At 40.0% G+C, this 13,321-nt stretch overlaps 1 protein-coding gene across 1 annotated transcript; it reads right to left on the bottom strand.

Moving 5' to 3' along the window:
• Positions 1 to 475: 475 nt before the first annotated feature.
• On the bottom strand, positions 476 to 12,394 carry rps6ka4 (ribosomal protein S6 kinase, polypeptide 4). The gene is made up of 18 exons (XM_041051295.1): positions 11,427 to 12,394; positions 10,084 to 10,155; positions 9,401 to 9,468; positions 8,904 to 9,054; positions 8,579 to 8,694; positions 8,199 to 8,306; positions 7,979 to 8,059; positions 7,501 to 7,604; positions 7,127 to 7,277; positions 6,870 to 7,031; positions 6,613 to 6,738; positions 5,625 to 5,758; positions 5,411 to 5,504; positions 5,069 to 5,239; positions 3,793 to 3,984; positions 3,552 to 3,711; positions 3,103 to 3,266; positions 476 to 2,985 (listed from the first exon to the last, which is right to left on the bottom strand). Exons 1-18 carry the CDS (start codon positions 11,512 to 11,514, stop codon positions 2,773 to 2,775), a joined length of 2,355 nt encoding a protein of 784 aa, XP_040907229.1. The 5' UTR covers positions 11,515 to 12,394; the 3' UTR covers positions 476 to 2,772.
• Between the last annotated feature and the right edge of the window lie 927 nt (positions 12,395 to 13,321).

Raw genomic sequence — 13,321 nt, 5'->3', positions numbered from 1 at the left:
CTCTTGTCTGCAGGGTGATGTGTGCCTGCGCCACCTGCTAATTCATTTCAATCATTTATTGCCAACAGATGCTGTTGAAGGCATTGAGCAGAGCGTTAAAGATACCTTTGAATAACAAAACAGATTTTGAGTTTATAAATAGTTATGGCTTCACGATCAGATTACGTGGTTTTACTTGTGGCAAGAAGGAGCTGACTATTTTCGAGTTGTTTTTATTTAAAGCATCACTGAATTTTAATGAGAATTTTTCGCTCCTGTCACGAACTGATACGTCTGAAACAGCTTTTGTCAAATAGAAGTTTCATTAAACTTCCTCTATAATTTATTGTGTTTGCATCTAGCACCAATAACACTCACCATCAATATTAAAGGATCTTACTGGAGTTGGTGCTGACGGCACTCAAACTAATGAGAACTCTTGATCGCAGTCATTTGAAGAACACTTACAACGCTCGAAAGACAAATCACATAAACATCTATTTAAAAGTAATGTTTATTTTGCACCGACCCGAAAAATCTTGGTGCAAAAGATAAATTCCCAGTTACGACATCAGTGACAGTGCATCTCAGTAAAATAGTAATGCTCAGCAAAAGAAAGAGAAAAAATATCATTTACTACATCAAAAGAATATCAACACCAATAAAAGCACAGTTTCTTAAGTAAAAATTCTACGTTCAAACACAAACAACCAGTTACCTTTAAACAGACAAAGTCGGCGAACAACAAGAAAATAATACAGTAACTTGCAATAATGCTTCATCTGGTACAGAGATATCAGGAAATCCAATCTCCCAGTGCCACTCATGCTCTCTCTCACACACACACACACACACACACACACACGGTGCTGGTACAAAACAGGAGCCAAATTATCATAATCCCATTACCACAGCATTAAAATCAATTACATGTAATAAATATCAGTAAAAGCACCTTTAAAGCTGAAATGTGTTTAATTGATCAATTGACTGTGCAACATTAAAACAAACAAAAAAAAAAAGTCCAATAAAAACATAATTACATCAGGAGACTGATAAACCATTAAAACAAATCTGAAATCATTACATCAGTTTTTGCTCTGAATCAAGGATGAGTATTTACACAACAGACCTCGCAGGATGGTCTTAAAAGAGTCATTTGAAAGTCAAGACCAAGTGTCTCATTCTGCGACATAATTTAAATTTCAAAGCCATTCAATGTTTTAAAACCACTTCTGTAAAAAGACAAATCGGTGACGCCTTTACAGCCCAGGTCACAACAAGCTGAGCTTCATCGGCAGGCAACAAATAATTCACTGTATCAAATAAGATCGTATTTTGTGGTAGCCTCATATGCCGCTGGTCTGATGGGCCAACACAAAACTGTAATACCCTTTTAAAATTCACAAGCCCAAGGCAGTGTACACTCAAAATCACCTAAATGGATTCTACTCCAGCCTGCGTGCAAACACTCAAGCTGCACTTCGTAGCATAAAAAAACATTCTGGGTGACATTTTCTTAGTAAGCCCAAATATACCAAAATATAGAAAAAAACATTCTTTTAGTTCATCATCACAACAGATTAGCATGCTAGACATTTTTCAGACCAGCACAATAATGCAAGTAATTTACAGCAAGTATCACGAGAAAAAAATCACACTGTATGTCATGACCGCTTCTGTGTCTCCATCTCTTTTTACAGGTGCTACTGTCGGTTAGTACTGTGACCACTTCAAGTCAAACTCTGATTGTTCATCGAAAAAACACTTACTCAGAGTCATCTATGAAAACACGCGCTCCGCATTGTGTTCAGTGGGATCTGTAGGGTTGGTAGTGTATTGGAGGTGCAACTCCTTTGCAAAGGTGGCGCCCTGTGGACTACAGATCATCACACAGTTATACCTGTATCAAATAGAGAAGATTTCGACTACAGCACTATTTATCCTGCTCTATGTCTAAGGTTATACAGACTACAAGCATTTCCCTCTGTGCTCAGTCCTTCCAGAAATTAGCTTTTTCTTTTTTAACCGTTTGATCATTTACATTCTCTGCAAAACGTGCAAATAGCTAGATTTTTGTCCAATCTAAATTTAAAAAAAAAAAAAAAAAAAAAACAGTTTTAACAAAACTGTTATTCTTACAGCACAGAGTGCCTACGTGGGGCACAGCACTTGTGGCCAAACCTTTACCGGTTTTCCTCCAATCATTATACGTGAGGCAAAGTGAAAAATAATTAGATACAATCAAAGAATTACGTCTGCAGATTCCTGGAAGGACTGTTTATTTGCTATGTGCAAATTTGTGTGTATTCACATTGGCTCAATTCACATATTCACTGCTTTGCTGTATATATGGCTTCTGCTCATTTATGGCTCCTTTTTCCCTTTATCCCTATATAGCCAGGCACTGTTTCTTACCCACAGTAAAACCAGGTAAATGTCTCATTTTTAACTTTTAGTGTGTGAATACTGAACACGAGTTAATTTGTCTGAAGGCCACTGATTTCTTTACATCTTAAAGACACCAAACTAGACCTCTACCATCTTCTCTTCCAACCACTTGAGGAAAAAAAAAGCTTGGTTTTTGGGGAAAATATGACATGATGACCGAAGAGTTTCACCGTTAAAATGTGGAATTCAGTTTTGTATTGAAAACTTGACACTAACCTAAACCAGCCTTTTGGTCTGTCAGTATGATTTCTGAAAGCAACTGACGCTATCACCACTGGAGGACTTTGTGTTGCCGCATCCCACTTCATTTCCCACCTGCTCTCTCCTCCCCTGCCCTTTAGGCTAGCTCTGCTTTGGGGTCACAGTTTGTTTTGGCTGTGCTTTGGATGCTGTTGCGGAGGCAGAGGAGGAAGTGGATGAAGAGGAGGAGGAAGAGGACGAACTCCATCGGGTCTCGACACCTGTACTTGTCATCTTCAGCTTCCGTCGTTTTGCGAGGGGAGCATTGTCGACACTTTTCAGAAAGAAGCCCTCTCTCTTACCGCGGTTGAAAGCCTGGTGAGAAGGGAAAGTGAGAAAAGGAAAGGAAATGACAGAAAGACGAAACATCGGAGATATGCACTTACCATCTATTTTAGGAGCTTTGAGAAATTTAGCACACAATGCTATTACCTTGTAGGTAGCGTTGACATAGGTGCGAACAGTTGGCCCACTGGACTCTAGCACATCTGGAGTGCATAATGGAGTGGTGGACATGGAGGCTCCACCCTGCAGCCAGCTGTTCTCCTTCAGATCAGAGAGTTTGAGACGCCTCTCTGGGTCTACTGTCAGCAGGCCTTTTATCATAGAGGAAGGAGAAAAAGAGGCAAAAAGACACAAACAAGAGAACAAGATATCAAGGACACAGACAAAACATTTGTCAGGAGAGGATGTGGGAAAAAAAACATTTCCCTGACTGCGTTGTACAAGTTTTAAAAACAGTGGGAAGTCCCTAAAAACATCCACCATCCCATTCTCAAACAAGGCAGGAACTCTAACAAAGCATTTACTAATGTTAGTTATGTAATGTGGCCTTATTATCTAAAGCAAACATGTCGCTAAGAACACACTGTGTCACACACCTTTAACAAGCTCTTTAGCATCGTCTGATACACCCTTCCAGGCCTCCCCATCCAATGAGAAATCACCCTCTTTTATCTTTTGCATGATGTCAGCAGCGTATGATGAGGTCATCCCACGTTGCTCACTCTGAAACGGCACCTGGCCCGACAGCATGGTGTACTGATGAAAACACACAGAGTCGTTAGTACTCCGGTTCACCTGGCTGAAGCGACAGAATCAAGAGTACGAAGCTGAAATTACCAGGATGACCCCAAGACTCCAGAGGTCACAGGCCTTGTCGTACCCCGCGCTCTCAAAAAGTTCAGGCGCAGCGTACTGCAGCGTGAAGCAGGGAGTCTGCAGGGGGGCGCTGCCTGCAGGGCACAGGCGGGCAAATCCAAAATCTATTACTTTCAGCACAGAGTCCTCCCCCTCATCTGCAAACAGCACGTTCTGGAAGGTAAACAGATAAAAACAATGCTGATCCACTCTGATTTCTCTTCACGTTTTATTCTCAGGGCTCCATTTTCTATTAGACTATTAAACACCACCAGTAAATACAACTACTACTACTACAGGTTTGCATGTTCCTGACCTTGGTATATGCTTTGCCCCTGTGTACGGCATTTTGTTGCCCAGTGCAGCATATGTGGCACAAAGGTGGCAGTAGAAGGCAAACAGATTCAAATGAGGCACCGTAAATTAGTTGTTGATATTTCTGGTAAAAATTGGATTAGATGCCAGAGGACAAGAGCTATGTCCACGTCACTCATCCATGATTCATCATTTGTTGATTCTCAGTACTTTACACAATACTTAAGAGGAAATGTGCAGGAATTGTGGAATACTGTAGATAAACAGCTTTAATCAAAGACTCTCCAACCAGAAAATGCGTTTATATCTGCATCCAAAATAAAAACTTTGAGATTAAACAGGCATATCAGTAAAACACTGTGTGCAGAACTAGAAGTGAATGATTCTTAACACTATCTGTCTGGCACAGCTGCTTTATCCTATATGAAAGCCTTCAGTTAATTATACCCCACAGCCATCTGAAGACAGCAGGATACATGTGTGATAAATCTGCAGCACGAAGACATTTTACACTGTTCTCTGCTGTGTTTATCTCAGCTGAAAACAGCACTGTAAAATAACCACACTATGGTCTGCACGCATCAAACAGGTCGGTTATGACTGTGTTCAGACCGTTTAAGTGAGACAAGTTAGGACGAAACAGGACACATGCAGTTCACAGTGGAAAAATACTGAGACAATTTAAAATTCACTCTGTCCTCGTCCCCTCTAATCGTCTTTCTCACCACATTACCGTGGCCAATAATTTCACACACTGTGGCCTCCCTTCTAACTTCTCTGGCAAAGTTTAATTTTCGATTACTGAAACTTATTTCTACTTTCAATATGATGTATACAGTACAATTATGACAATTGTAACAGCATCATAAATACTTTCATATTTTTGAGTGGGTGACTCTGTATATTTTCAGGAGTTAATTAAGTTGCTAAGTAAACAGCCCACCTCCGGTTTGAGGTCCCTGTGCACGACTCCAGCCTCGTGCATGAAGCTGACCGCTGAGACCAGGCTCTGTAACAGCTGACTGGCCTCCGCCTCGCCAAAAAGTTTCTTCCTCTTGATCCTTTCCAGCAACTCTCCACCTCGCAGAAGCTCCATCACCAAGTATGTGTGGTACTGATAGAGAGAGATGAGGAAAGACAAGGCTTTATGTGAGGATTTCATTGTTGCACGTGCCTTCATGTCCAACATTACATCCTTGAAAGTACATACAGTACATTTACTTTTTCTGTTAATGTTGTGTCAGTAATTGCACATGTCCTGCTGGGAGGGTTCCCTCCATTTTACCTGATCAGTATAGACATCATGCAGCTTGACGATGTTGGGGTGAGCCTCACATTGCCTTAAAGCAGCAATCTCCCTCTGCGTGTTTGCCTCCATTCTAACAGAAAACAAATGAAAAGGGCAATCAGGTGGCACAGTGATACAGTAAAGCACTGATGAAGTATGCAAACACAAAGCTATTACTAACATGGCGTGGCAGCATCACATCTCAACTCACCTGCGGCTCACGATCTTGACTGCATACTCGTGGCCAGTTTGCTTGTGTCTGCACTTCCTGCACACGGAGAAACTACCCTCACCTAAGGGTGGCCCATGAAGACACAGCTCATAGTGATGAAAAAACTGAGATTCCTGAACAAAGAAGGGATGGTGTGAGTCACACGGAGCTGTTAATAGAGATGTGTTTTGTTTGCTTTTCTCTTTTGTTTTCCTTGTGCAAAAGGACGTGGCTCTCAGCAGCAGAAAAAGGATCTGACTTTGCTGTACACTGACCAGCATCAGGGACATAACCTGACAAGTCAATATGTATTTACCTGAGAGGGGTTTGATAGAAAGAAGCATGTTTGGATTTATATAGGAATACAATCTGAAACTTAGCTGGTCAATATATAAAAATCAAGTATTTATCTTCTATGACTCCAATTTTCTTTATATCATAAGCTGTAATACATATTTTTGGTTGTTCATTTAATAATACAAAGCAAAAGTACAGTAGTGTAGCTCCAGTTTGACTTCCCTTGGCAGCATGCAGCCTGCACTGATAAACATCACCTCGACAAACTGACTGGACCCTATTAAATTCATAAAGACACTGTACAATGGCTTTAGAACAGAGTGGACTGATTGGTGTTATTTCCTCCATATTGTTCAGCTGTTATGTATTATAAAATATGACAAAACAGCTGTGAAATAAGGTAAGCCAACTTTGGTTAGAAATCTAGGCTAAATAAACTAGTTTCTCTTCCTCTCGTCTTTCCTGTCTGTCTTGATTAACAAACACTGCTGAACCTTTTTCGATGCTGTTTTACATCCCTCTTCAGATTACAGGAGGGTTTTCAAAAAAGACAAGAGACACTTTATGTAACAGTGGTTACACTGCAAGACTTCTGCTGTAAAGTAAAGAACAACATCTAATGCTCAAATGACTTCAAACCTGAAGTGAAAACATTTTTATAAGCCAAAATCCACTGGTTGAAGATCCATACCTCTAACATTGCACTGCGTTGGACAGAAGCTGAACCTGGTCGATCAGCGCCAGTCTGGATTTCTACGAAGTCTCCCATGACCGCGTTCTTATTGAACAGGATGGAGGGAGCAATGAAGGAGTAACCCTAAAATAACACATACATTTGGAGTAAGATGGAGAATACAATAATAATAACTTTATTTTTTGGAGATGCTGGTTACATAAATTGGAAATACAACTTTTATAAGAGTTAAAGGTAAGCCAGCATGGACTGACCTGAAACAGACGGTCAGTGCTTGGAGGTGTGCTAGCCGGAGAGTAGACAGGATCCATCCCAGTGAACTCCTCAGCAAAGTTTCCCACATCCAGTTCGTTCTTCAGCTCTGGTTTGAAGGGACTTGGAACCTTCTTCTGTGCTAAATCAGCCCAGTTTAATCCCTGTCAGGCAACAAAAAGCAGATGGGATTTATGGATGGATGAAAAGAGGTGACAGGGGAAGACAGAGAGAGAGTAAATAGCAGCTGAGGTAAGACCTTGAAGAAAGAATGTGCTTTGATGTCCTCGGCCCCTCGCGGGCCAGAGCCCAGTCTCTTGTGGGGATCTTTCACCAACAATTTCCTCAGCAGGTCCTGAGCAGTCGGTCCAATCATGGAGGGGAATGGTGGATCACAGCGCAAAATACGTCTGAGTGAAGATTTGTGGAAGAGATGGAGAAGGTAACAAAAATTCAAATTAGGCTTTAAGATTTCCACTGTGTGTTCCAAACTATCGCCTGCATAATTATATAACTGCAAGTATAAAGTATCTACATGACCATGGCTGAAATGATTTTTTATAAACTAGAGAACCAGGGGGGTTAATTCAAGGTTTTGAACACACATTTTATGAAGATGGATTCAACACTCACTTTGACACCTCACTCTGGGAGTTCCTCTCTCCCTCCAAGGTAAAAGGAGATGCTCCTGTCAGCAGCTCAAACATCAGGATCCCAAGGCTCCACCAATCTACTGACTGAAGGCAGAGATGGGTTAGAAATCCTTACATAAAGGAAGGAGAACAAAATATGTGCAGATGATGCACCCACTGTGTATTTACTCTGTCAGTGCACCTTGTCTGTGGTGATACTGGCGCTATTTTGAAATTTTTTATCTAACGTATGGTACATCAGCCTATATAGCATTTGAAGTACGTGTTACTTAGTTATACAAACTCACGTGACTTACAGCACTGATTCTATTTAACAGCAAGCTACATGTTAAAGTCATCAAAATAAAAAGCATATGGAACTTGAACATTACTTTACAGCTCCTGATGTGCAACCACTTCTAACCTTTGACATTACCAAAATGATCTGAACACTCTATCTTTTTCTCTCATATATCTACCTTGCCATGTCCTGTCTTCCCCCTGATGATTTCAGGTGCCATGTACTCTATGGTGCCACAGAAAGAGTAGGTCCTTTCCTTCTGTAATGAGGAAAAAGGGAAGATAAACTACCGTTTGTCAAAACAAATCTTACATGAACTATTGTACATCCATTCCGTGTAGAATTTTCCACATGCACACATGTGACTATGCTTAGGTTTTGGTACTGTGATCACATACCTCTTCTTCCAGAAACTCTTTGCTGAGGCCAAAATCTGTCAATACCACATGGCCTTCACTGTCTAGAAGAATGTTTTCCAATTTGATGTCTCGGTACACAATCCCAAGCTGTGCAGAAATACAGTGAAATCTTACTGTACAGTTATGGTAAGTGAACTGACATGGCATGCAGTGTAAGTTGTGTTAGCAGAAACATTAAAGACACTGATTAAGGGTCAGGCCCATAATCACAATCTATAGTGGCACTGGTATCAGTAAAACAATTCCCACCCCTACTTATGTCAGTGCCATGCCTCTGTAAGAATGCTTTGTCTTCCTCTAGTGTCCAAAAATCCATAAATGTAGCTTTACATTACTGAGCTGGAAGGGGAAACACCCACCTTGTGCAGGTGCTCCAGAGCCAGGATTATTTCCCCAATATAAATCCGCACCGCCTCCTCAGAAAAGTGATCCCGCTGGTACAAATGAGTGAACATCTCCCCTCCGCTCACATAGTCTGTACTCACACACACACAGACAAATACACAGGGGAGCTTGAATAGACATAATACAAAAATTACACAAACACACATATAAGGCACATAAGGCCAACAAACAGACGTACAGTAACAGACAGAAACGTAGAGAGAACATCTATTCAGCGCTTCAAGACTGAAGAGACGGAGAGGAGTTCCCCATATTTGGTTCTAGTGCTCCACCACTCACCCAGGATGAGATGTAGTTTGCTCTGCGTCTGAAAGGCATAGTGGAGCGTGACAAGGAAGGGAGACTGGCGGATGTGCTCGAGCACCTGCCTCTCAGTGCGGGTGTGTTCTGTTGTCTTTGCCTTTTGAACGATAGCTGCTTTCTTTAACACCTAGGGTAATAATTTAAATAACTTAATTATAACAGACATCCTGAATGAAGTTAATTCTAAACACAGAATAAAGAATGAGGAAAACGCTATATTAAGTCAAGTTCCATGAATGGCGGCTCAGTCCTCACTCTCGTGCATATTATTTACAAATACAACCATCACGTGCTGTGCAAGTACTAAAAAAATTACTTACATTGTGAATAAAAACAAAATCAAGGAATCATTTACATGAAACACAAAAAGGTTTCCCATCTTCAATTTAAAAACTTGCTCAAGGTTTTAATTTCTTGTCTAAGAAACTGGTTTGTGATCACATTTAATTCAATACTTCAAATGGTAGTCTCACCTTCATAGCATACAGCTGGCCCGCATCATGACCGCTGTTCTTCCTGACCAAAAACACTTTTCCGTAAGCTAGACAAAGACAAACAAATATTTCCTCAAGTCATTCAAATGACTGCCGGTAAGAAAGTCAAACAAGCTCTAGCAAACAAAGAAACATCATCAGATTGTGCCTTAATTAGGTCTGGGGCCGCTGCAAAACATAAGCACAAGGTGAACAGCTGCGAAAATGATTTCAAGCATCTGGAAATCAGCTGAATACATGGAAAACATTCCTGTACACAAAATTTAATCAGGTGTTTTTTTTTGTGTTGATAGGAACAGCCTCTTAAGGTCCCCCCATACGGTATTCTGTATGGATTAGATTAAAAAACAGAGATATCTACAGCATGTGGTCTACTTTCTAAACATTCACATACTACTCACTGCCTTGATGATTTGAAACTCCAAAATCAGGAAATGAATGTAAAGATGTTTTACCACAGCACTGAAGCTCTCGGGCACACTTTCTCTTTACAGACTACGAAAGTCAGTTATAAACACTTTGCCCTGAAGATATTTAACCATGGCAGGAGAATACATCCTGTCTTCTTTTGACTATACCTCATAAACACATTTTACTCAAGTTTGCTTCTGCTTTAAACCCAACTGTATTTCATATATTTCATGCTTCATGTAGACGCTTACCTCCAGTGCCCAAGACTTTGAGCAGCTCAAAGTTCTCCATGCCAACCTTCTCAGTGTGACCTGTGAGGTTAGCTAGATGCACAGAGAAAATACCACAATCAAGACATACAGTATATATGCTCAGTTTCTGTACTGTGCAAACACAGACGTTTCTTTTTTTTTTTTTTTTAGTTTCTGAAGTGTATTAGCACATAAAAAAAAAACTGAAAACAGCAGTCTAACTTTCAAGAGATAAAAGGTTTGGCTGTGAGCAATGCATGAACTGTTTCACTTTCAGGAAAAAAAAAACACTACACAAAAAACCTGCAATGAGAAAGTAATATATATAATTTTAGAACTTTTTACATATTTATTAATTGCGAAAGGCAGACATCAAATATAAATGTTTTCAATTATCTTAGTGTTTTGCTTCACAACTTATTGCAATGCTGCCTGCTGCTCCGCTCACTTTTGATAAAAAGGTTTTTGCACTTCACTCAATATCTACACCACAATCAATGACACAGCAAGTATATACCAATACATTTCTCCTGTGACAGCTGCTGAAAAACTAGAAGTGACACTACTGAATAAGATATGGCTACATGTGCAACTGAAGATACGGCAACAGTTCTCTGCTTTACGTGATTTTGTGTGGATTGTCCTTGTATATTTACACAATAAATTGTATTCAAGGATACATATAGTATCCATAAACAAACTATAAGGCAACAACAGCTGGGGGCAACTTTTACTTTGGTCTGGAGTCCAGAGTCATTGCTCCAAATTAATTCAAACTAATAAATCTTCGAGATTTTTATACTTACCACAACAACAAAAAATCCTCACTATATTTTGTATTCAGGACTCAAGGACTAAAAATGAACTCAACAGCTTTCTGAGGGCAGTGCATAAATCCACTGTTCACAAGCTCGTCAGGCTTGACACACTGATGCTCTGAAAGTCTGACCCATGGGTAGCTAAGATCGTGTCAAGCACATTACTTGAGTGTATACTACAGGTCATGAAATCCATGCTCTACATACACAGAGTGATGAAAACATAAACATCTGTGTGATGCTATGGAATACAATACAGTAGTAACACCAAGCTGACTTAAAGTATTTTACTGAGAATGCTACTTCAAGTGCTGATTAAATTCATTGGTACGTTTTGGGGTTGGGTTGTGTTGTATTTCACCGCAGAGTTGAATCAATACCTCTCTGACAAAGCTTCAACAATCAGAAATGATGTTTCACAAATGCTGCCTTCATTAAATGATGGAATTAATTACTGCGTGCAGTGGTTTGTATTTTTCTGGTTACAATGCACATAACATGCTTGATTACAATCATTTGACTTACCATTGGTGATCTGATGCTTGACGGTACAGGCCTTTTCATTTGTTTTTGCATCGGAGTCATCACTACTACCAGATGTGTCCCCAGGCATAACTTAAAGAAAAGTAGACTATAGCCTATGACTGTTCACGATCAACTGGGTACCCAAATGTATTTACAGGATATCACACTACACGCTCAGCAATTTAAAAAAAATCTACTGTGGCTGCATTGTGAAAAACACAAGGATTATAGAAATGACCGAACAGCTGTGTTTTCTAAACAATACTGCTGCCCTAACGTTAATCCCCACGTCTTTGACATCCTGGTGTTTCGCATTATTTATCTAATGTGATTGGCCGAAATCAATCAGAAAACACAGAGGTGTAGCTATTCGGGGTCCAGGTGTTTTCTAGCGGGTCGCTTTAGTTCACTATTAGCTCAGAGAAAGCTCAGCAACACTGATTTTGATTAACTGTGTACGTCAGTCACAGTTTAAGTGTAACTTACACAGTTACCGTTAGCTTTTAGCATTAGCCGCTTAACAGAAGCGTTAGTCATTATACATTAAGTTGGCTGACGTTACGTGATGAAAACGTTAAAATTAACGTTAAAATAACGCGTTATTAGTCGGCGTGTAAACAACTACCGGGCTAGTTAGTTAGCATATTTCCACAATAACGAGACATGCTACCTAGCTAGCTGATCTAGTAGTAGTAAATTTGCAAACTAGCCGCTAGCTAGCGAATCGCTGCTGTTGCCCGTCAAAGTTTGAACGTTGGCTAAGGCTAATGTTTAGTTCGCTATATCAACTGTCCTCTTCAGATACCAGCGATCAGACCATGTTGGAAAAGGCCAGTTTAGGTGGTTTCTAATCTTCCGTGTCTCCACTACAGTCCACTTAAAGATTCGCCCATGATGAAAACGTTTACACTTCACTTTGTATTTATTGTCAGAGGCTACGCTAGCTGCTAACACCAGGATGCTTTCGACACAACCTGGGCGACGGTCAGTCACGTGAATCCGTCGTGTGGGCGGAGCGAGGCTGCGGGAGACCTTTAAAGACCTGGAAAGATTGCATCCTGTGTTAATACATATAGTATGATATTTCTTTTCCCATGAGAAACTTGTAAATAAATATATGTACATTTATTAACAATACACAACTAAATAATTTAATTTCACTGACGACTAAAACTGTAGGTTTGGGCCAATATTTCCACAGCTCTCAGCACCTTTTAACTACTGTTAACTACTGTTAACGTTTACTACAAATGTCTATTAACAGTGTATTGAAGGTGTTATTTTATGCTTTATTTGTGAAGTCTATAACTATCCACACAAGTCTTTTTATTGGTGTGTGTGTGTATCGTAAGGTGTTAAAATTACAATAACTAAAATCCTACTATAAAATGTAGGTCTCCCACTGCATTGAATCACAGTCAACACTGTTGGTCTTAAGAGGACAGAGAAGCCACCATCGACCTTTAAAATACATTCAGATACTGTATATTTCACAGTACAGCTGATTTTCATTAGTACATGACATGTCTTCAGACAGTTTCTTTTACATCATGTGAGAGTTACACATTTGTTGCATGTACGTTACGATTACAATGGGACTTCGATGGTAAGAATGCCCATACCCCCATTTCTGCTGTATTGTTTGCCACAAGTCAAAGAGATTTCCTGAAAGAGCAATTGCTGCTTTAGAAATGTGAAAACAAGAGGTGTTACAATTCATTTCTAGCATATTTGGGCCCCTCATGGAAACCATAGCACACTGATACTTTGACAATGTGGTGACATTGAGGTATCTGAAGCCACATGGGGCCTAATGGTCAATATTAACACATATATGTATTTCCTCTCTGAAAACAGAAGCTGACCAGTCTGCAGCTGTAGGAGGACAATTTCCA

This window comes from Toxotes jaculatrix, chromosome 12 (assembly GCF_017976425.1).
Source record: "Toxotes jaculatrix isolate fToxJac2 chromosome 12, fToxJac2.pri, whole genome shotgun sequence".
NCBI classification, from domain to species: domain Eukaryota; kingdom Metazoa; phylum Chordata; class Actinopteri; family Toxotidae; genus Toxotes; species Toxotes jaculatrix.
The sequence above is the reverse complement of the archived record's forward strand: the minus strand, read 5'-3'. Positions and strand labels throughout refer to the sequence as shown.